The sequence below is a fragment of the Silene latifolia genome, chromosome Y (genome assembly GCF_048544455.1).
Source record: "Silene latifolia isolate original U9 population chromosome Y, ASM4854445v1, whole genome shotgun sequence".
NCBI lineage: Eukaryota > Viridiplantae > Streptophyta > Magnoliopsida > Caryophyllales > Caryophyllaceae > Silene > Silene latifolia.
Genome location: NC_133538.1, coordinates 379849544 through 379874915, shown reverse-complemented (window position 1 = coordinate 379874915; position 25372 = coordinate 379849544). Strand labels below are relative to the sequence as shown.

General features: G+C 38.2%; 1 protein-coding gene across 1 annotated transcript; it reads left to right on the top strand.

The window, feature by feature from the left end:
* The first annotated feature begins 15417 nt into the window (after positions 1-15417).
* LOC141627464 (ATP synthase subunit O, mitochondrial-like) lies at positions 15418-25108 on the top strand. The gene is made up of 6 exons (XM_074440728.1): positions 15418-15572; positions 15696-15740; positions 23229-23472; positions 24395-24507; positions 24600-24686; positions 24845-25108. The coding sequence occupies exons 1-6, from the start codon at positions 15489-15491 to the stop codon at positions 24962-24964; spliced, it is 693 nt and encodes a 230-aa protein (XP_074296829.1). The 5' UTR covers positions 15418-15488; the 3' UTR covers positions 24965-25108.
* Positions 25109-25372: the final 264 nt, after the last annotated feature.

The following is a 25372-nucleotide window of genomic DNA, read 5'->3' as shown; positions in this document are numbered from 1 at the left end:
TAGAAGTTGGACAAAAGAAAAGTAACTTAGATAGCATAAAAAAAAAAGTACGCTAAGAGAGTTCAAACTTAACCAACAAAAGAGCTATGATGAACTTCCTAGGGGTAAGGTTCGAGGTAAGGTCAACAAGGAGGTCAAAGATAGAGTTTCACAGGTTACAAGTGTCAAACTTAAAAGAGGAGCATGATTAAGCGAGCAAGAGAGGTATGAACGGTAAGGCTTATGGTAAAGAAGAAAGGAAATTAGACAACAAGGAAACGCCAGTTACTCAAATCTCAAACAACAACATCATCCTAAACGGTTCCGAAAACTTCCTAACAACAAAACTTGTAACCACAACACTCCTAAGGATTTCCTCAAAACACTTATGTTACATCATCTTAAGCTATCCCATGAAACAAGTTACTTCACTATAAGTGTGATTTCACAACTTCAAATCCTCAACATCTACAAAAAACCTCCACGAGATCAAGGTCAAAGCTTCTAACAAAGCTATACTCATATTCAACTAGTGTCAACTATGAGTTTCTCAAAATGGTAAAACTCTCAATCAAAAATCCAAATTCAAAAGGTTCTCTTGCATATTCTATCATCCCAAGGAGATCTTGTTATACTCTCGGAACCTAAAGCATAAATGGTGACGTTCTCCAAGTTACGAGACAACCACCCAAAACACCTAACTCATCCCAGTTCAATATCTATCGATCCCAACTTATAATCACCTCTCAAGAACTCTGGCTACTAATCCTCATTACCGCAAAGTGAATACCCAAATGAGATTCCAAAACTAACAACAACTCTCGCCTAACATGGTTCTTATGTAATCATCACAACACTCACAAAAGTATACCGACTATGCTAACCTCAAGCTCAACTCACACTTCCAAGTAACACTTTCATCACCAATGACCAACAACTCCCTAGAGGTGTTTCCTTCTAAGTTCTCATCATAAACCCTACTCCATGTCAAAACCTCAAGAGACAATACTCGAGTTACCAAATTCTCAAATTCCAAGTATAAACAACAAGGCCAAGTTCTATAACTTTAGTAACATATGCAACTCACACTTTACAACACTAACAATTCCATTAATCAAGCACACTCACACACTTTACAACACTAACAATTCCATTAATCAAGCACACTCACTTCATGTCAAGCAACTAAGAAACATCCAGGTATTTCCTACTACACTAGCTAAGTCTTTCTAACATCACAACCCCTCAAAGCTAGGGTTATAGGTCAACCACAAACAAACTCCACAAAGCCAAATTATCCAACCAAGGTTAACATCCCACAAAAGAAAGAGAACTATCAAAAAGGCGTTAAGAGAGAATAAGCAGAGAACAAAGGACAAGTTAGGGGTACAAGAATATCTTTCAAGCAAAACAGAAGAAAGTTTAGAAGAAGGATAAGCACCAAGAGATAAAGAATAAAGAATGAGAAACATCTTCGAGGAAGTAGAAGCATTCTTCAAGGTTGGGCAAATCTTCAATTTCTGGCAATAGGCACCAAATCTTGATCTTCACGTTGGTACGTTTACGGTCATTGATCCAAGGGCACAAAAACAGTTGACAATTCAACAAACATGTTAGAACCTACCACGAAGCATACACAAAGAGACTACCAACTTAGGTCCTTAATTCTACCCATCTCTCATTCATTATTAAAGGTCAAGTTCAAGTTTAATTTTGGGGTACACGTGTGTGCGTCGGGAGCAACATAGGCTCTGATACCAACTGTGACACCCCGCGATAAAGCGGAACATATAACTAATAAAATGCGGAATTTTATGGACTTTTTAAAAATTTTAAAATTTAAAGCGCGGGTTCACCAAAATATAAAACATAAATAAAGAATGCGGAAATAAAGTTTAAATTATACAACGTGATAGTCAAGGTGAGGGAAAAGATATCCCTCGAATGACAATACAATAAAAGGTAGGTCTAAACAATCCTAATAAACAACTACTAGGCCGAAGTGCTCGCTAGCTCACACATGTCTTCACCCCATGAACGCATCACTAATACCTGTCATTCATGTAAACATGAACGCCACAAATCGGTGGGGAGTAACTCAAGGTTCTCCCGACCACAAAATGTCGAAACGAACATAACAAAGAACTAAAACGGTAAGTCATGTAAGACTCTTACAAAAATATGGATATCAAGTTTATGTTTAAACATGGTAATTAAATGAGATGGAACAAGATAGATCAACATTAGCATGATAACGGTTAAACTATTCATGTGAGACAATTAAATAATATGAAAGACAAGAATACGGTCATTTATACAAGGGCACGCATTTCAAGGAAATACAACATAGATATGAGATTAGAATCCGAATCATGTGAAGCAATTAAGTAAGAGATCAACCAATGCAAATTACAAGGATAAAAACTGTAGCCATTATTTGGAAAACCACTTAGCAAACATTGTACGGGACGTGGCTACTAATGTCACATTCATACTTATGGCTTGCATCTCACCATAAGAACGGATGGGAACATCAATCCCGACGATCATATCGCAACTAGAGGGCTTATAGCTCACCCCTAGTGTCCGATAGGACCAAGACAAACAACAGCCAAAAACCAATATCTATAACCAAGCAAGACCTTTACTACTCATATATCAATATATAATTCCCCTGGTAGGACGACAATGGTACTCCCAAGACTCAGTCCTAGTCTAAATCTGGCCAGACTCTCGGTACAGTACAGTTCCCGATTCGACATGCGGCAGAACAGTCCGCATAAATCGAGAACCCACAATCGGCGAGACGATCAAAGAGGCGGAAGATATGAGCTAAACCCACAATCGGCAGGGATCCGAAAGAGGCGTAAAGATAAGTCAAGCAATACGGTATAGCATAAAGGCATTATCAAGAATACGACTCAACCAAGCGATACGAATCAACTTGGAAAGAGACTACTACGAGTAATGAACCGATGATAATCCAAGTGAGACATTTCATGCCAAATCATAATCATGATTATGAATAAGTAACCCATTTTTTCAATATTTGTCACTTGAATGAAAATATAAACAAACGGAGATGAACCATTTATTATAAGCAAAACAAGCATCCAATTATAAATGACTCAATTTAATTAAGTAAGTAGAATAATTCACTCATATTTGAGATACGATAAATAAATGAGAATGAACGGATTAAAAATTCATACAATAGGTAAGTGAGACATTTCATCCAATTTTGGCTTAAATAAATAATAAATTCCACCTTTATGCTTAATATGAGAAGAATATAAAAATGAATGATATTTAACGAATTGCATTATATAAAACACAAGGCGGGGTTTTAATAATTCAAATAACCAACTTATGCCGAGACAATCATTAAACACGACTCAAAGTGGCCATTTGGATAGCCCCTACGCGAACTCAGACAAACCACCACCACCACACAATGCGAGATGACCCAGTTTTGGGTTCTCAAAACCCGACTCAAGCACTCTTTTTAGCCATCTAAAGCGACCTAGTCGAGTACCATCTAGCGGACCCAAAACAACCCATTTCTACCACCCTTTCACCATCCCGAGCAGTCTGCATTCCTTCCCATAAACCCGTGCCCAAAAGCGATTCGAGTTCTTACCCGGAAGACATGTCAAACCAGCCCCTATTCTGCCCCTTAAACAAAGTCGAAACGACCCCTTCTTCTTGTCCAAAACAGTGTCAAACCCTGCAATAGGACGTGTAACACCCCACATTCTAGTGCTAAGAGAAAGAATAAAGGACAATTGTTCCCTGCATCTGTTTCTCAATAAGTTTATTATTGTCAAAGTATTGGACTTAAGCACTATTCCATTTCTGGTGACCTAATGTCGGAATTGTCTAACAAAACTATTCCATCTACGGATAAAATGCAAATTATAAGAACTATGAAACAAAGGACTTGATAAATTGACCATAGAAAGTCAATGTTAGTGTACAGCATATTCATATTTTCTCTTTGAAAAAAAAAGATAGTACTTCTCATAGAAAGGCCGTAAGATGATAAATTCATGACTTCTAACAGTCCCAAAACAGACCTAGATCGATTCTAATCAGTCCTATCGTCTCCATTTCGACTGCCCAAAAACAATACACCAACTGGACCAAGGATCGTAACCAAAACAGTCCTTAAGGCAGTCCTAAAACAGCCTACTCAACATGCTGCCACAGTCCCAAAACGTCCCGACGTACCCGTAAAAACTGACTTAAAACCGTCCCAATTTCTGTCTTTAAGACAGTCCAATTTCAACTCCTATAACTTCTATGGAAACGTGCCCAAAACAGAATTTAAACATCCCAGTTCAGCATCATTTTGAGACGGAAAATTTACATACAAATGAGAAAAACATAAAGGCTCAAACTTTATCAAACAAGAACATAAAAATGACACAAAAGACGAAAATTTCGACATTTGTCGAGTAACCTATCACCGTTACCTTTTTTTTGTGCTCTCCTAAACGCCACAGGAACTGCCCAGGGATGACTCCGAACCCAAAATGGAATAAATCAACCCAAAATCCGCATCCTTCGAATGACGGCCGAATGAAACAAGATGAAAGCTGGACTCTTTCTTACATACAAAGAAGGAGGACGAGGAGAGGAAGCCATTGACGCAAAAATGATCGAATTTGGTTAAGAAACGGAAGAGAAATCGGAGTTTGAAGCTCGGGAGGAAAAAAAATGGTGATTTGCTGTTGATTGTTGTTGTTGCTGTGGATTGAAAAAGAATTGGGAAAATAATGGAAGGGGGAAAGTGACGGGGGTGGGGCTAAGGAATAATAATAATAAAAATAATAATAATAATAATAATAATAATAATAATAATAATAATAATAATAATAATAATAATAATAATAATAATAATAATAATAATAATAATAATAATAATAATAATAATAATAATAATAATAATAATAAAGTTAGAGTGTAAGAGTGAGTGTTGTCGGAATCGGGTTGGTCCGAATTGAAAAGGCTTTATAAGAGAAATGCGACGATCCTGCTAGACGGAAATGTGTCTATAACTTAAGACGGAAACTATTATTATCGTCACAATTATTATTATCGGACTGAAATATTTATTTTATATAAACAAGCTTGTAAGAATGTAAATTTTATAAAATTTATGTTCAAAAGGAAGTTAATTAAATTAAATAATTTAAAAATATGAAATAAAGTAATCGAACGGTTAAATAAATTTTAAATATCAGAATGAGAAATTTGCGGGTGTTACAATCACCCCATCTTTTAAAAAGTTTCGTCCTCGAAACTTGAAAGTAGAAATGAAAGGTTATAAAAGTAAAATTGGACCTTTTGAAATCGGCAACCAAAACATTAAAAGGTCACTTATCGTAAGAATTAAAATTCTTTCAAAAGCTTCAAATAAAATTTTCCGACATAACCAAGTCGAAATGTAAATCATTGTATAAATAGAAAATCAAAATTTTCAAAAACATTAACGGAGAGTTTTCAAAAGTATAAGTCTCATTCATGGAACGAAATTGCTCTTGTCGTGCACACAAGAACGCTAACTTTCCAAGTCAAAGACAGATTTAAAACAAAATCAATTCGCCGACAAGCGTAGAACAAGTTATCAAATGTCTCCAATAACGAGTTCTAACTTCCGATCAACGTCAAATTCAAAAGAAAAAGACAATCTACTCAAATTTTCTTTCGCAAAAGTCAAAATAAAAATGAAGGTTTCACCTTTAAACTCAAAAGGGAGTTAAATTTCTGAAAATGTAACATTAAGCCTTGACAAAGAAATCATAAATAGATCAAAATTAATAGAAATTAGATAAAATTTAAGAAATCTCGGTTTAGCAATTAAAATCATGATAAATGAGTTTATATTCAAAGAACAAATAGGGAACTAAATCAAATTTTCATTTTCAAATTTTTGAAAATGGGTAAGGTTTTGCAAAGGTAACATAAACTTTTAACAACGAATCAAAATTGGTAGCTTGAAAAGTTTAGAAGTTGGACAAAAGAAAAGTAACTTAGATAGCATAAAAAAAAAGTACGCTAAGAGAGTTCAAACTTAACCAACAAAAGAGCTATGATGAACTTCCTAGGGGTAAGGTTCGAGGTAAGGTCAACAAGGAGGTCAAAGATAGAGTTTCACAGGTTACAAGTGTCAAACTTAAAAGAGGAGCATGATTAAGCGAGCAAGAGAGGTATGAACGGTAAGGCTTATGGTAAAGAAGAAGGAAATTAGACAACAAGGAAACGCCAGTTACTCAAATCTCAAACAACAACATCATCCTAAACGGTTCCGAAAACTTCCTAACAACAAAACTTGTAACCACAACACTCCTAAGGATTTCCTCAAAACACTTATGTTACATCATCTTAAGCTATCCCATGAAACAAGTTACTTCACTATAAGTGTGATTTCACAACTTCAAATCCTCAACATCTACAAAAAACCTCCACGAGATCAAGGTCAAAGCTTCTAACAAAGCTATACTCATATCCAACTAGTGTCAACTATGAGTTTCTCAAAATGGTAAAACTCTCAATCAAAAATCCAGATTCAAAAGGTTCTCTTGCATATTCTATCATCCCAAGGAGATCTTGTTATACTCTCGAAACCTAAAGCATAAATGGTGACGTTCTCCAAGTTACGAGACAACCACCCAAAACACCTAACTCATCCCAGTTCAATATCTATCGATCCCAACTTATAATCACCTCTCAAGAACTCTGGCTACTAATCCTCATTACCGCAAAGTGAATACCCAAATGAGATTCCAAAACTAACAACAACTCTCGCCTAACATGGTTCTTATGTAATCATCACAACACTCACAAAAGTATACCGACTATGCTAACCTCAAGCTCAACTCAGACTTCCAAGTAACACAATCACCACCAATGACCAACAACTCCCTTCCCTAGAGGTGTTTCCTTCTAAGTTCTCATCATAAACCCTACTCCATGTCAAAACCTCAAGCGACAATACTCGAGTTACCAAATTCTCAAATTCCAAGTATAAACAACAAGGCTACCCATCATGGACCGAACCCATTAGGTTCTCAACATCAAATCAGGATTGACTCATTGGGTCGTAGGTGGGCAAGTGTGAATCGTAAGAGGCCGGAAGGGGTGACCACACTAATTGGGTATAGGGATGCTTTTGATTTAATGCGACATGATCAGTTTACATGGCAACCTTACACCCGATAGATTTTGTCTTTTTTGCCCGGGTTTTGTTATGATGACTCCGACGATTGGACAGTGATGGCACCTATGGTTTGTTTCGACATTGTTGAGTGGCATTTTCCTAATAGGGTAGCTCGTCAATTTGGGTGGAAACAAATTATCCCTTTAAACTCTAATACCGAACCAAACTTGCACAAAGTTGACAAAAGGGGTGCCTCTTCACGGAATTGGATAGAAAAACATCAACCCTACATATCAAATTGGGTTAGGAGGGGTGATTTTCGGTTCCGTGGTGAAGAGGATGATATTGAAATGAGCTACTACGACCCTTACATGGTTTGGTACCGGGATCACACTATTCTTCGCTTGAACCCTTTCCCCCCACAAGCTACTTATCAAGCACCATTTGGAGCCACACAATATCTTATAAGTACACTTAATATACTTGTCTTAAAATTCTTAACCAATATATCATAAAATGTGATTAGCTTATACTACTTATTTTGTTTTAGGCGCAAGGTTTCGTCAATGTCCATAATACATGTGATAAGGAGCTTCGACAAATGCCTCTTGAGGTGCCTCCTCATTTCCGGACAATGGTTTCACACCTACGGGACTACTCCTCTCAATCGCTTGAACATGTAGGCTATTACCATCTCCTACAACCAACCGTAGAACCAAGGGAAGAGAGTTCACCAATGGTTCAAGAGTCCCTCGACTCAATGAATGTGGATGACGATGCACCATTAGTTCAATACACTAAGAGGGCTAGACGCTCTAAGTCATCCATGCCGGCTAGACACTCCATGTCTTCAATGCCTTCCATGTCTTCAATGCCGGCCATGTCTTCAATGCCTTCCATGTCTTTAATGTCACCCGTCAATGAACAAGGTACCCCGGAGCCTAAGAAAGGGTTTTGGAGTCGCATTCGAGGAAAAATCAAGAAGAAGACTTGAGGACTTGATGTAATAGTTAGAGGATTTATGGTTTGTTTGACATTTTAGATGGTTAATTTGTTTGACATTTTAGTTGTAAAACTTAGAATTTAATCCCCTTGTGCGAAGCTTATGTGGTGTGTAAACTCGGTTTTTATTTATAATAGGCAATGGTTTGTGTTGTCCTTTGCATTGTTGAGCATTGTTGAGCATTGTTTAGTTTGGTTTTCTGTTTTGGCAAAGGAAAGATACGAGAACGAAGGAAATTTGTGCAGCAATGAAAAAAAAAAAACTGGCAGAACACGCCATAGCTAATGGCGGGTTTCAAGAGAAAGACACGCCATTACGTATGGCGTGTTTCATATTTGAGATTTTGCCAGCTACTGGAACTGGGCTAAAAATGGAGCTGCTTAAACACGCCATAGCTAATGGCGTGTTTTATTCTGAAGACACGCCATACGTAATGGCGTGTTTCCTTTCCTTACATTATTCAGCTACTGGCTTGGGGTTAGAATTTCAGACTGCCTAAACACGCCATATGTAATGGCGTGTTCTTTGAACTAAACACGCCAATACGTATGGCGTGTTTAAGCCCCGTATAGGCTCGTCAAAACCGAGCCTACGTGGACACCATTTCGATAAATGTTTTCAAAACCGACCCAAAACGACAATTCTTTTATTTTTGAGCATTATTTCAAAAACGGACTCGATGAAGTGCGATAATAATAATAATAATAATAATAATAATAATAATAATAATAATAATAATAATAATAATAATAATAATAATAATAATAATAATAATAATAAGCTATATAGCTTAAAAACCTGGTTGTTGTTGGGGTTATTATTCGCGGTGGCAAGAGGATATGAGATGTAGTAGTAGTCCAAAGTTGATGAGTTGTTGATTCATGAAACTTTAGAGTTATTGATTTAAGAGGTGTGGACAAGTGGTTTGACGTAGTAAGGATGACATGCATTTGTTGATGTGTTAGGTGGTGTATAAAAGTTATCTTGTTGTTAAAAGTATGCTAGTATTTAAGGAAATAAAATGGTATTGATTGGTTAGATATGCATAAGGTTATGATTAAGATTGACGAGGGAAGATAAAGAACATACTGAGCAACGTTAAAATGGTGGTGTAAGCATGAGTGTAAACAAGAGAGATTTAGTTGGCTTTTGTAAAAACATAGGTGTGTGGCTGGAGTAAGGATTAGTGGTGTAGTATCATTGGAGTGGTGTGGTATCATTAGAGTGATGTGGTTTGCAAAGGTTATTGACATGAGGTGTCGAGGGGTTTTAGAAATGCAAGATATGTTATGGACTTTTGTTGGAAGAGCGATAAGGGGAATGTTAGGGAGAGTATTTGTCTAAGGTATAAACGAGTTGGTAGTCATGGAAAGAAGCTTAGAGGATCCTGGTGGGTGTTGTGTAGTCTTTGAGGTTACGCAGACGTAACCTTAATTTTAAGCGGGGTAGGATGTTATATTGCGAAAGTGGCATTATATTTTTATTTTGTTATTTGGTTGTCTTAGTAAGTGTTGGTAATAAGCATGATGAGTTCTGTTGTAGCATTAGGGCGGACTTAAGGATTTAGTTGTTGTAAATGTTGGTGATGCACCACATAGCCTGTGAGTATTTGGGAGAGTATTGGATGAGACCACGTAGCCTATGGGTATTTTGGATGGTAGCAGTAAGAACCACGAAACCACATGGTCTGTTAGTATTTGGGATTATATTGGTGGCGAGATGGTTAGGGAACTTCGGGACGAAGTTCTATTTAAGGGGGGTAGAATGTAATACTATGGAAGTTAATGGTACATATAGTTGAGTAATATGTGTAAGTAGTGTCGTAATGTGGGTTAATAACAATAGCATTTTGATTGGCGTGCAAGTGTAACTTGGGTAGATTCTGGACGGTAAGAAGTATGCGCAAACTTCGAGGACGAAGTTCTTTTTAAGGAGGGTAGAGTGTAATACCACATTATTTTGACACTTAAAAGTATATTATGTATGTTATTTGGTTAACATAAATTAGTTGGTTGTGTGTGGTAGTTGGGTAAGCATGGTGAACTTCGAGGACGAAGTTCCCTTTAAGGAGGGAAGACTGTAATACTCATGATTTTATAGCATTTTATCTAGCGTTGGGATCATGAAGTCATGTGTATCATTCGACCTTCTTATAACTCAGTGGTTGAATGTAGGGTGAATGTAGATTGAACTTAATAAAGAAACTTTACAGCCAGTACATTCGCACTACATTCGACCTACATTCGTGTCGCATGTGCTTGAATCTTGACATCCAGCCAATACGTTCACGCGACATTCGCGCTACATTCGAGGTCTGTATTTTACATTCGCCCTTTGTTCTAATTACCTTAGTAGGGGAGGTGTATTTGGTTTGGGTGTTATCTATACTAGCATATATGTAATTTCCTAGAACCTTCCTATAACCTAATCTACAAGACTACAACTATAAATACTCTTCCTCATACCCACACCATCACTTTTATTCCACATCAAAAACTCTTCATATAACTTGTGAGGAAGAGTAATTTTGTGAGACAACTTTAAGACGTAGTTTTCACCTCGCACTAAATTAATTGTGGTAAGTTATCTAATCACCTTATATCAATTGTTTACGTTTGACGAAAGACCGACCTTGTAATACTCTGATAATTAGGGACCCACAAAGGACCTAGGGACACGCGAGGGAACCCACATATACTCGGAAGTAAAGGATGACCCCTCCTACGAGACCAAGTAAGACCTAAACTGGACCGAGTAGACTTCCAGTGGACCGAGTAGAACCATATGTGGACCAAGTGAGTTGGCACTCGGTCGAATAAGGGTATACTCGACCGAGTGAGTGCCACTCGGTCGAGTGGACCGGTCACTCGGTCGAGTGGTGCTGAGCTGTACCCAAGAAAGGATATTTCGGGATTTCATCCTATCCAAACCCTATCCCTTTCATTCTTCTTCTTCTTCTTCTTCTTCTTCTTCTTCTTCTTCTTCTTCTTCTTCTTCTTCTTCTTCTTCTTCTTCTTCTTCTTCTTCTTATTTCTTACTCTAAAACACTCTCCCCTCTCTCTAAAATGCTCTCTATGCCTTTCCCTTGGGCTTCAAGCCTGGATTAAGGGTGGAACACCTCTCCTAATTCCCAATCTACCTTTGTAAGTCAAAATCTCACATTTTCTTCTTTGTCTTATGAGTAATCTCAAGTTAGGATTTACTAAGAGAGATTAATTAGTATTTAGTTATGTGAAATAAGTAATTATTGACTAATAATAAGGGATTTTAAGTTGTATTATAGTATAGAGTGGTTTGTGATGGTTATTATATGATTTATGTAGGATGAGATGGTTTTATGAGATGGATACTTGGTGATTTCGATTAGCTTGTGAATTATGCTAAAAGGTAGGTTATCCTACTCGGTTTCAATATTGTGTATGCATATTTGGGTGTCTTTTCTTGATTAGTATGTTCATGAGTCGGTTGGTGTGTCATGTGAATAGTTGAAGAGTTGTTAGTCATAGCAAGTGGAATTGGATTCATGAAAGAGTCATATGTTTAATGTTTTCCTTTCATTTATCATGTATGGTTGTGAATGTGTTGAGTTGGGAGTCTTCTGTGGTGGTACTTGATTGTTGAGGAGGCGTAAGACGGTTGGGAAACCGTCTTGCGCTCGGGTCGCCCCTTGGAGCTTCCCACTCCAAGGGGGATGTGAACATTTGTGACTTGAGTCACGGAGGGACTCGTGTGGTTGAGGCACGGCGTCTGGCAAGGGATCCGGTTGGCTTCCGGACCCGGTACGTCTGGGCTTGTCCCGGTACCTTTGTGTGAGATGTGGTGTCGTGGGTGTGTCCCTGGCACCGGTGGTTTGGGTACATCTGGGCGGTTCCCGGTACAGGTATGGTGATTGCATAGTCGAGTCTCATTCACATAATTATGTCGCGTCTACACTTATCGAGTCATGTCTTATGTTTGTGTATTGAAACTGACGTTTGTTGTGTCCGTGTAAATGTCACCTATTTTCGGGGTGGCCTGTGTCGATCCATATGATATTTCCGATCATATGGGTAGCATGCTGGAGAAGGGGATGAGCCGTGATGACATTCGAATCGAGCATAGTTGATTAGATTAGTTTAGTAGTCATGAGTTGTATTATTCATTTTATTTATTCATTTATGTCTATGTAATCCACTAAATATTTATTTATGTTAATTGTTTCTCAGTTGTGATTCCGATTTCACTATCTCGGGAAACCGAGAAGGTAACATCTCCCAATTATCTTGGTCGGGTAAGAAGGGGGTGTTACACACCTTGACCGTTGTTTTGACCGGACCGTTGACTGCCGAGGGGCCGTTGATCGCCGGGTTGACCATCGCCGGGTTGGCCGTGTATGGGGGATATGTTTGGGACGATTTTTGAGTGATTATTTGGGTAGTTTACATCTTAAATTAATCAATAAGAATAGTATATAATTGTATACAATCTAATTGTTGTTTAGGTGGTGGATTTGTGGAAGAGGCTTTCTAAGTTTAATTGTTGATTGAATTGTGAAGATTTGCTAAAGGTAGGATATCTACTCAACCTTGCTTATTTGATAAATTGATGAATTTCTTATAAGACGGATCATTGTTACATGGTTACCGTAAGATGAATTATTATTGCATTGTTGGCATGAGATAAATTGTTATTTCGTTGTCTTATGATAATTATTCCATCATGAGTTTATTGTTATAATTGTTGTCTTGAGCATCTTATAGTTATACTATTATCACTGCTGGTTGGTTCTCTGTTGTTTATTGGCATCTTAAAAGAGGATTGGTATTGTGATTGAGATTATTAGTCGGCCAGGCATGGGGATGTGGAAGAGTCGTGGACCTGCGGGATTGTGGTCGGTCAGGCACGGTGGCGTGGGGTGACCGTGGACCTGAGCAGTATTTGTGATATGACGGTGTATGCGTTTGTGATGTGTCGATGGTGGCCCACGGTTGTGGCACACAGTTGAGCCGTGAGTGACGGTCTTTTGGCATGAGTTATATTGTTGTTTTTTGGTTACAGGTTTATTATATTATTTATCGTTGTTTAGTTATCCTACTCAACCTCGTGGTTGACCGTGTATTCGTGAACACCTGTGATGAACAAAATATTGGGGAACAGATTGATTACAGGTTAGCTCTTGTGATGTGCTGATGCTTGGAGGGAGCTTGGGACGTATGACCTTCATTCGTCAAAGTCTAGAGATCACTTAATTTATTCAGACACTATTTATATTATTTCCGCTGTAGTTGTATTAAAACATAATTTCATTATTTAATTATCTCGTTGGAACTTTTGTAATAAAACCGTTTGAGGCACTTTATTTATATCGTCTTAAAGTACTTTGGTAATTGTTTGTCTTTTATACTCACTACCTCAGGCAACTGAGATGGTAACATCTTTATTTATCTGGGAATGTCTTGCTAAAGGCTCCTAAATAAATGGGAGTGTTATACACGACCATTAAATCTAGTTTATTAACAAAATAAGGATAAAGAATGTCAATATTTGAATGGAAAACACAAAGTACTTATCTTAGTACCCAAAATTATTAATCCATACATTGTTCATAATAATAGACTTAGAGCTGGCCAACAGCACGGGCCAGTCCGGCCCGGCCCAGGCTTAACTCTCCCCCAGCCCGCCACCCTACACGGCCCGCTCGACCCGCCCCTTCCCCCTTGCCTGGCCCGGGTTACATTTTCCCAACCCAATCCGCCCTGTCCCATCTATTTTAGAAACAAAAAGTAATTTTAGGTTAGGCACGCAGCTCGGTCCAGCCACAGCCTGCCTCGGGCCCAGGCCCGAATCAAGCATGTCCCAGTCCGGCCCGGCCCGGACAATCCTCTCCCCCTCTCCTGTCCTAGCCCGGGTCTGACCAAAAGAGCCCGGCTCGGCCCTAGCCTGGCCCGAGTACAGGTTTAATAATAGATAATAATAGTCAAGGCTAATTCTCTAAATAGGAAATATACGATAATCAAAATACCTCAAATTAGATAGGTATATTAAATCCTACTAACGGGATTTGTTACGAGATGAAATTTCAACTGGCTTAAAAAAATTCTTAAAATATATTCTAATCAAATTAATTATCTTGAGTAAATTCTATAATTAGGCAGTAGTGAAAATAACAATAATTACAGCGGGAGAAGTGAAAGTAACGGTAATAATAACGAATGTAATAAAAGTAACAATACTAACAACAAAAGAAACTATATATGAACAATTAGCTAACCAATCGATTTAAGTAAAATATTAATAGCGGGAGTAATGAATTTGTCTCATAATTTATCTCATCATAATTTTAAGATATGTCGTAGAAAAATATATTAATGATAAATTTATGAGTTATGCAACTTTAAGGTAGTTTTGTTTAATTGAAAATAAATTTTAATGCTAAATAGAGAGAAAGTTACATGTTATTAAAAGTTTATTTGGTCTAACTGTTTTAAATATGTTCAGCAACAAACATTTTACAAAATGATTTACTCAACAAGACCCAATAAAGTCGTGCTCCTCTTTAGTATTAAACCAACCAAAGAAAGTATGCGAAACACTGACAATAATCAAAAGTCATTATTACGCTACGACCCGGGCAACGCCCGGGCTTGAACACTAGTAATTTGTATACTTAGAAATCTATTAATACCATTTCCACTTGTGATAGCTATGATAAGATACATACGTAACACACCCCGTTAACATCCCTAAACGTATTATTACGAATATACAACGAAATAATACTCTTTCAATAATCATTAGTATTTTTTAATAACTTATACCTTGAATAAGTCACTTTATCAAATTTTATACCTAAGATAACATTCTTTAAAATCTTATACCTAAAATAACATTTTCTTCCAAACTTAATACAAAATCTTAAAAAAAACTCTAAATTGACGATTTTGCCTTTATTAATTTGATGGTTTTAGTGGTGATAATCGTTGATATGTGGGTTAATAGATGGGGAAAGGATGATGATTGATGATGTTTAATGAGTGAACGCAAGCTTTTTTGAGATTTGATATCAAGTTTGGAAGAAAATGTTATTTTAGATATAAAATTTTAAAGAAAGTGATGTTAGGAACAAGATTTGAAAATGTGAGTTATTCAAATTATAAGTTATAAAAAAACCCTAATAAATACTGTATTATATAGAGACTGTCGTTCAATGAAAAAAAGAGTGTCCACCCCGTAAAACCGTCTTACTCAATAATTTATACTCCGTATTCCACAATATATAAATGAGTAGTTTGGTATAGTCCGGTTGTCTACAATATAGCACCCTAATCTGAAATCAATCGAAAAGCAGAAACGAAGAAAGTAAGAATGTCAATGGCGAACCGCATAAGATCGACCATCCCTGTCGCTCGAAATGCTTTAATCTCCCACAGATCTAACCCTAGTTCTTCGGTACCCTAATTTCCCCTTTCATTTTCCCTCTTTTTGGATTTCTCCCATCGATTTTGTCGATTTTTTTTTTTTGTGATTGATAAAGCTGCAATTGATTTAATAAATTGATTTTGTTGATTGCAGAAGAGCTTTGCTACCAAGGCTCCTGTTAAAACCGAGAAAATCAAGGTTTATTCCCTTTTCATTACTCGATTTTATTCGTATTATTGATTGATTATTGATGATTTTGTTAACCTGCAAATTGTTGATTTAGAATGTTGTAATTTGGTTCTATGATAGGAGTTGAAACATCATTTATCATATCGAGTTGATTTCGACTCTGTTGCTTTTTAAAATGGCCCCGAATGGAGATGTTAGGTTTTCATAAATGGTATGTTTTGTAACTCGAATGGAGCTACATGTACGAGGGAGTCGAAAGACTAATACTGTGGTTTGGGAACTCGTAGGCCGCTTTATTACCTAGTGTATAAACTAAAGACCAAAAAATACTAACAAATTGGTGAATGACAATACTCATTTTAATTGCGATTTTCCAATCTCGGTTACCCCATCCCAAAGCACCACTTGTCCTTCCTTTACTCCTACATTGACTTCTAACTTGACTGCCACCCCTCAAACAGCGGCCCACCTTAACTTACAATTCCCGATCCCCCTCCTCCTCCACCTCCATCGAGTCATGCCCGTACTCCTCTACCCATTCTCCCGGCCAACCTGCATCTCCCTCTCCAATATGAACCTCGCCCTTCCGCCCATCCCAAGCCTCCTCAGCTCCTCTGATACCCAACAGTTTCTAAACATGTGGAGCTCAGGATAATGACATGTGAAGCTCAGGATAATGCTGCTGCTCCTGATAGGAAACACCTCATGACAAAGCAACAACATCAGAGCCTTAATCCCAAAATGATTTGGGGTTGGCTGACATGAATCATGCTTTAGAACCGTGCATAGGTGAATGCACACCTCAAAATGCAAACAAAATAGAAAAGGAAAAATGAAAAAAAGGGAGAGTGAAACATAATACAAAAGTCAAGTTAAACTTATAGGTTTTAAAAATTGAATTCTGGATTTCTTTTATAAAAACTTAAAATTTAAATCGAGAATAAAGATTTGAAAACAGAAGTAAAATTTAAGGGTCTGGAATACCTTAAAAGTGAACCAAGTACAAATATATAAGAAAGTTGTTGGTAAAAAAGGTGTACTAAAGGAGAGAAGAACAAATAATTTTTTTTTAAAAAATTAAATAAAAACCCTAAATATGTCAAATAACAACAAATACTAAAAATTCACATGTATCCTTTCCCTCCATTGTGCCCTCTCCATCACCATTCTCTCCTCAAGCCCAAGAAATCTCATATCGTGCTCTATCACTCTCGGCCATGTCTGTCTCGGTCTCCCTCTACCCCTAGGAACCTTTTATGTTCTCCAAGTCTCCGGCCTCCTAACTGGTGCGTCCATAGGTCTTCTTCTCACATGGCCAAACCATCTTAGTCGATTTTCCATCATCTTGTCCTCTATTGACGCCACCTTTACCTTTTCCCTAATCACCTCATTCCTTAATCGATCTTTCCTTGTATGGCCTCACATCCACCTCAACATACGCATATCCGCCACACTCATCTTTTGATTGTGACAATGTTTCACGGCCCAACACTCGAGCCGTAGAGTAAGGTAGGCCTAATTGCCGTGTGATAAAATTTTTCCTTTAATCTTTGGGGCATATCTTTATCGTATAAAAACCCTGAAGCACTCTTTCATTTCAACCATCCCGGCTTTAATTCTGTGAGCCACATCTCTGTCTAACCCCCATCTTTTTGAATAATAGATCCTAGATATCTGAAGAAATCTGACCCCTCAACAATATTCCCATCGAAAATAATACTCCCATCGAGAATAATACTCCCCACCTATGTCGATCTCAACCTTGCCACGTTATTGAACACGTTAGTGAACTGACACCTCAAATACTCGGTCTTACTCCTACTCAGCCTAAACCCACGAGTCTCGAAAGTATGCCTCCACAATTCCAACTTTCTCTCCACTCCCTCTTTCGTCTCATCAATCAACACAATATCATTCACAAACATCATACACCAAGGGATGTCCTGAATATCCCTTGTCAACTCATCCATAACTATAGCAAAGAAAAAAGGACTAAGTGCGGAACCTTGATACACCCGAATGGTAATGGGAAATTTTTCCGTTCTCCCAAGATTACATGTTCTTTATGAGGTCAATATATTTTCAAGATACACCTTTTCTCGCCAAAGGCCAAAGCTCACCAAAGTACTTCTCTCGGTACCCTATCATATGCCTTTTCCAAGTCAATAAAAACCATAGTCTTTCTTCTTGTCCCGATGGTGTTCCATCAACTGTCTCATGATAAAAATCGCAACCATAGTCGATGTCGCAGGCATAAATCCAAATTGGTTATCCGAGATGTCTACACATTTCCTAAGCCTTTGCTCGATAATCTACTCCTATAACTTCATCGTATGACTCATAGGTTTAGTTCACCGATAATTGGAACACTCTTGAACATTACCTTTATTCTTGTACAAAGGGACAAGAGTGCTTCTCCTCCATGGTATCTTGTTGCTACTCCAAATCTTGTTGAAGGGCATGGTTACCCATTCGATTCCTTTCTCCCCGAAGCACCTCCAAACTTCTATGAGTATACCATCCGGTCCCTCTGCTTTCTTCGTCCCCATCTTCCTTGATGCCTTTCTAACTTCACTCTTTTGTATTCTACGCACAAATTCCCGATTAACCATGCTTGGTGTTACTTCTACATCCCCAAAACCTTGCTCCTGATGTCCATTGAATAAAGTATAAAAGTAAGAATTCCATCTAGTCTTTATTTCGTTATCCTGAACCAGAACCTTGTCATCCATATCTTTCAGACACCTAACTCTCCCAATATCCCTCGTCTTTCGGTCTTTTATACGGGCGAGTTTATAGATATCCTTCTCTCCTTCTCTCGTGTCAACATGCCATACACTTCTTGGTTAACTTTTGCCCTCGCATCATGCACTCCCTTTTTAGTGGCTCGTTTAGCCTCCTTGTAGTTTTCAAAGTTCTCATCACTCATGCATTTCCCCAAAACCTTATAACATTCACGTTTTGTCTTTATCGCTTGTTTCACCTCGTTCCACCAAGATGTGTCCTTACTTGATGGTCTATTTCCTTTAGATTCTCCTAACACCTCCCTCGCCAAATCCTTTACAACATGCTCTAGTGTATCCCACGTTGCATCTATATCTTTCTCCTTGCAATCCGATCAAATATCGCTACTTCCAACCTTATCCAAAAACGCTTTTTGGTTTTCCCCTCGTAGCTTTGATACAAAATAAAACTAGAAATAAGATTAGATTTTATTAGTTGTTAGATCTTGTTGATTACGTTTAGAATTTTAGTTAGTTTATTAGTTATCTTTTAATTATCTTTTAGTTGATAGATTTCTTGTTGGTTAAGAAGACTATAGTTATTTATAGGGGGTTTAGTTTGTTATTTTCGGGCAGATTTCGTTTACAGTTGTAAATATCGGTTCAACGAGTTCGTTCTAAAACTGTTATTGTTTGACGCGTTTTCAAGCATTAGCCCGAATTATAATCAATAGGTCTTGATTATAGTTCACCATTGTTCGAGTTATAGGTCTAACATGAGCAAATATCCTATTGTTTCGATTTCAAAACAGATTTCGAAGCAAATATCCCTTTTTCATTATTGTTCGTTATTCTATTAAATCGCTTCCGCGCAATTTTCGTATCATAAGTGGTATTAGAGTTTCGACTCTTGATTTCCCTAAATCTAGGCGGTCCTAGGCGTGTCAAAGCCAAGTTGGTAGTTGAATTTCTGATTGCGATTGGAGTTCAAAGTTTAAACTCGAGCAGGTAGTCCGGGAGCAGGTTCTAGTGACTTAGTGACTTGTTTACTCTGGTGTGAGAGCAGAGAAGGTTGAGTTTGATCCAACATTGCCTCCTATTTTTGATGATTATAATGATGAGGAAACCGTTGAAGTTAGTGCTGAAGTTATTCTCGTGCAAGGAGGGTGTAGGGGTGGAAGGCACGAGTTAGATGTCACAAGAGGGCTTTAAAATTAGGAGCAATAAACGAACTACAAGGTTGCATCAAAGGTGGTCGGACAATATGTTCGTGGTTCTTGCTAATGTTCAACATCAAATTCTCATCAAGACTCATAAGACTTATATTTGATCCCGGTGAATTCCATGGTTCTAAGAATCGGGACGATTCTTTTGAAGAAAGGGAGTATGATACAAAATAAAACTAGAAATATGATTAGATTTTATTAGTTGTTAGATCTTGTTGATTACGTTTAGAATTTTAGTTAGTTTATTAGTTATCGTTTAATTATCTTTTAGTTGATAGATTTCTTGTTGGTTAAGAAGACTATAGTTATTTATATGGGGTTTAGTTTGTTATTTTCGGGCAGATTGAGTTAATGAATAAAAACAGTGAGTTTTTCGTCTAAAGTTGTAAACATCGGTTCGACGAGTTCGTTCCAAAACCATTCCAAAACCGTTATTGTTTGACGCGTTTTCAAGCACTAACCCGAGTTATAATCAATAGGTCTTGATTATAGTTCACCATTGTTCGAGTTATAGGTCTAAAACCAGCAAATATCCCATTGTTTCGAAGCAAATATCCCTTTTTCGTTATTATTCGTTATTCTGTTAAACCGCTTTCGCGCAATTTTCGTATCAAGCTTCCACCACTTGATTCGTGCCTCACCAATTACCTTTCTCTTCCTCAAGTCTCTCTTATCCCGAAAATCAAGCACCACTAGTCTATGTTGTGTTGCGGTACTTTCCCCGGGTATGACTTTGTAATCCGTGTACTCTTTCCTCCACACATTCCTTACCAAAAGAACGTCAATTTGACTAGCATTTCCTCCACTCCTATAAGTCACCAAATGAGAATGCCTTTTCTCGAACCAAGTGTTCATTATACCAAGTCATATGCCAAAGCAAAATCTAATATGTCTCTTCTTGCTTCATCATTTCTCTCCCCGAACCCAAAACCACCATGAATGCTCTCAAAGCCAACTCGACTAGTACCCACATGCCCATTGAGGTCACCACTAATGATCAATTTCTCTTCAATAGGGACTCGTTCTACAACCTCTTCCGCATCTTCCCAGAAGGCTCGTCGAAAAGAAGCATCCAATCCTACTTGAGGTGCGTAAGCACTTATTACAGTTAGCACCTCATCCCCGACTACAAGCTTAATGCTCATAATCCTATCACTCTTTCTCGATACTTCTACCACATCATCGATGTAATCTTTATCAATGACAATACCCACTCCATTACGACTTTTGTCTTTACCCGTGTAGCAAAGCTTATAACCCCAAGGTCCTACCACCCGTTCTTTATCTCCGACCCACTTTGTCTCTTGTAGACCCATTATATGCACCCTCCTCCTTTTCATAACCTCCCCTACCTCAGCTAATATAGAGCAACATTCCAAGTACCAAAACGTAACCTACTACCCTTCCTAAAAGTCATGCCCTGATTTCTTTACCCGCTCTTGACCATGCTTCCCGGATCCAAACCTATTTGACACCACACCCATACACCCATATTTCGAGGTGGCGCGTCGCTTTTGGGCGACGACCTAACAACCATTGCATATTTTTCACTACACCCGGGCCTAGAAGATGTAGCGCACCCTTGCCTATTTGACACTACCCCGAGGTGTAGAGATGGCGACGACCTTAGTTTGAAGAGGCGCAAGGCGCACCGAGGCGATAAGGGGATGAAGCGATGAGGCGCAAGGCGCAAGGCGAAGGCGCGCGCCTTTTAGACGCGAGGCGCCTTATTTTTTTAGCTTTATTTTATTTCCGAAATAAAATTTTGGGCAACAATACTCTTTTTAGGAGTTTTCAAGATGACTAACATCTAAAGGAGTAAAGTTTAGGAATAATGGTGCAAATAAAAGGCAAATCTAAAGATTTAGACGTGCTAATAAACCTCGCTTAGTGAGCCTTGTCCAAAAGGCGCACCTAAAGTGCACCAATGCGTTTTGGATAGTGCCTCATCCAAGGCGCGCCTTAGGCGCACTTGAGGCGCGCCTTTTCAAACTAAGGCGACGACCTAGCAACCCTCACATACTTTTCACTATACCCGGGTCCTCACATACTTTTCACTACACCTGGGTCTAAGAAGTGGAGCGGTTCGCTTCTGAGGAGACTCCCCAACGATGTTCAAATTCCGATTCATGTCCATAAAATGTGACTAAGTTTTTATGCTGACCTACCGCAACCCTCCTCCTTTATCCGGGCTTGGGACTAGGATCGGCAGTGAATGCCCGAAAACACTCACTCACAGGCGGAGTTACCTCATGACAAAGCAGCAATAAGAAAATCTTGATTGCCATGCATCAGCTCCACAAGGCGCAGCTTCAAATCTTGATCCCTAATTGGCAAAAAGTTCCTCCCATCTTGTGTTGCTGAATTCAAAGGGTCTACCCACACGCTTGTAACACATTTAATAAGTTTTGAGTTTTGACTGGTAGTTTACCTAGGAATAATGTGATTATGTGAGGATCAAGAGTGAGCCATTGGGAGTAAGTCTAACGAGAATCGTGATATTAAGAGGCTTGTGATCGTAATTTATTGCTTGTTTACATTTTTAACTTGTCTTAAGATATGAATCTGTCTCATTTGGCTCATCGGTATTCTATTTCTATGTGGTTCTGTGACGTCGTCTTCTATGTCATGCATAGGTGTTCATCATAGTAATCCTCGCCATCAATCTTTAGTTTATCGCAGTAGTGCCTTTTGATATAACTTAATTTCGTCTTTCTTCTCCACGGGATTGGGATTTGTTTTTTCTGATGTATGATCTTTCCTTAGCCTTGCTTTGCATATTATGCTGTTGTTTTTTGTTCTTTCTGAACTTAACTGTTATACCTTTTTTGGTTCTCTATATCTTTTAGCCATGGCGACATAAATAAGTCATAAGATGGACTGGTAGAAGTAACTTTGCGAACTTGATGTATTATCTTTAGAGCTTAACACACATATTTATGGGGTTTGTGGATGAGGAATCTTGTAATTTCCTGGAGCTAGTCTTTTGAGGGGGAATTTGGGGACATTTGATAAACTAGTAGTTCTACTATGCATTTTTGCATGACCCAGAAATCTGTGACGATGGGTTTCAAGATTCGAAGTCAACGAGTTGAGAAGGTCCGTATGAATCTTATTATTTTATCCACATAGATAACACTTGTGAACAGTAATCAATTCTTCTTTGACAACACGAGGTTTAACTTTGTTGAGTAATTTCTATAACAACATCGTCACTGCAAAATATGTTATATGCTCAGCCATAAATTTGTGAATAAGTACCCGGGTCATTCTCTGACCATGTATATGGACCTTCTCTGCTTTGTACCAATATGCCATCATATCAATAGACAAACTCACTGTCTTTCCTCCATTGATGACCTCCTATTAAATGTGTCGTGATACTAAATCTGTGGCAAAGGTTGTTGAATCAATATCTCCTGTGATAGATCTGTGGTGTCAGCAGTATTTTTTGTAGAACTAATCGATGTAGGTTTACTGTAGTATGACATTATGCTTTTATATTCTAATCGTGAACTACTGTTTTTGTTGTTCATCATTGGTATTAGGTGCCTGTGGCTATGTATGGAGGTTGCGCTAATTACGCATCAGCTTTATATCTTGCTGCCACCAAAGCTAAGCAATTGAACAAGGTTGAGTCGGAGCTTTTAGACCTGGTTGAGGCCACCAAGAAATCTCCAACATTTTTTCAGTTTACAAAGGATCTGTCAGTGCCCTCGGATATAAGATCTAAGGCTTTGAAGGACATATGTGATCAAGCAAAGTTTTCAGATGTTATGAAGAACTTCTTAGGTACACTATGATTTGAATTTTTTTCATAGAACAGCAGTTACTTATCAGTTTACTTGACGTTTTAATGTTTTATTGTGGAAGTTCTCATTTCTCTGTCTCCTTTATTTGTTATTGTGCTGGCTACTTAGTCTCCAAGTCTATTTACATTGCATATGCAGATGATATGAATGTGCTTTGTTTGTAAGCTTGCGTGTCTTTAGTTGCCTATTCAGGAGGCTCACTCTACCATTTGTGTCAGTGAGATCTAGTGGGTCGATCTGAACCTGCTACAAAGGTCTTTGTCCTTTTCTGTAATTGATTTATCATCAAAATGGTATAACACCAGTTGCTTAATTGGCCAACAGCCAACTTCTTTAATACTTTGTGTCCAGTTAGAACCTATGTTACTCCGGCACTTCACTTTGGTTGCATGTCGCATATCTGACACTCTTTCACTCGACACTTTATCGTAGAGAAAAAAACTGAAAACTTCTTACACAATTACCACATTCAACACTCTCACACCTTGTCGGGTCTACTACTTGCCAGCATAGGTTAGAACAATCTACTATTGGTATGGGTCTTGGTAAAACATTGCGGTTAATCAACTTATGTTACACACAGACCTTAACATTGCATTAGGCACTGTTCATCATAGTACATAATTTTACATATTCGTTGTCGCTAAAAAGTAAAATGGCTCACTAAAGTGGCTGCACTTCTTTCTCTTGTGAAGTAGTGGTCCTTCGATGCAGTTCTCGACGCAATTTTCATCTTGGGTCATTCGGAAACAGCCTCTTTGTGTTGCTAACACAAGGGTAAGGCTGTGTACATCCGACCCCCCTTACCCCGCAATTTGCGGGAGCCATTGAGGCACTGGGGTAATGTTGTTGTCGTTAAAAAGTAAAACATTAACTTTCTCATCTCAATGTGACTCTTCTAGTTGTTTTGGCTGAGAATGGAAGGCTGAGGCATGTGGATAGCATTGCCAAGAGGTTTTCAGAGCTAACTATGGCACACAGGGGCGAGCTGCAAGCAACTGCGACTACTGTTATTGTAAGCACTTCGTCAAAATCAAGTTGTAGTTGTTTGTATGTTGTTCTTTGATGCTAATTTCACACACTTCCCAATTACTTGCCTATTTTCAGCCTCTTCCCCCTGCTGAGGAGAAAGAACTGAAGGAAACCCTACAGGAAATTCTCGGGCAGGGAATAACAGTTAAGCTCGAGCAGAAGGTATGCTTTCTTCACTTTTTTCTCTGGAACTCCAATTATATCAGCTCTACATCAGTGCCACATTAAGAAAGCAGCGGTCTAATATCTTCGTATAAAATTACTGTTCCTGCTGGAAATATAAATTTCCTGATAAATTTGTGAAACATGATCAATTTCAGATTGACCCGAACATTCTGGGTGGCATAATTGTGGAGTTTGGTCAGAAAGTGTTCGACATGTCCATCAGAACCAGGGCAAGACAGATGGAGAGGTTTTTGCGAGAACCAGTCAACATATGATGGCACTGGTGCTACATTATTTGAATTTCCCGTCATTACAGTTTCCCCTGTTGAAGATTATCTAAGCGCCCTTTTTGTATCTCTCATGAAAGAGAGTTGATAGACATCCTGCATAAAATAAGAAGTGATGGTGACGATATAAAATCTCGTGTGATGCTATTCTTTTTTACCTAGAATACTCGTTTTGAGTATGCAGGACGCTAATTTTGTTGGCTATTGTCCCGAGGAATATTATAGCTACGAGACTCTCACTAAAATGTAGCGAATTAGCAATGGTTGCAGTGCGCTCAATTTCCCAAATAGAAGCAACAACTCGTAAATAACGAGTGATTGATACTTCCCTCGTTTTCGTCGGATTCACACAATATTTTAAAGCTTCTCAGAGACTCCCTCTTGTTCGTAATTGGT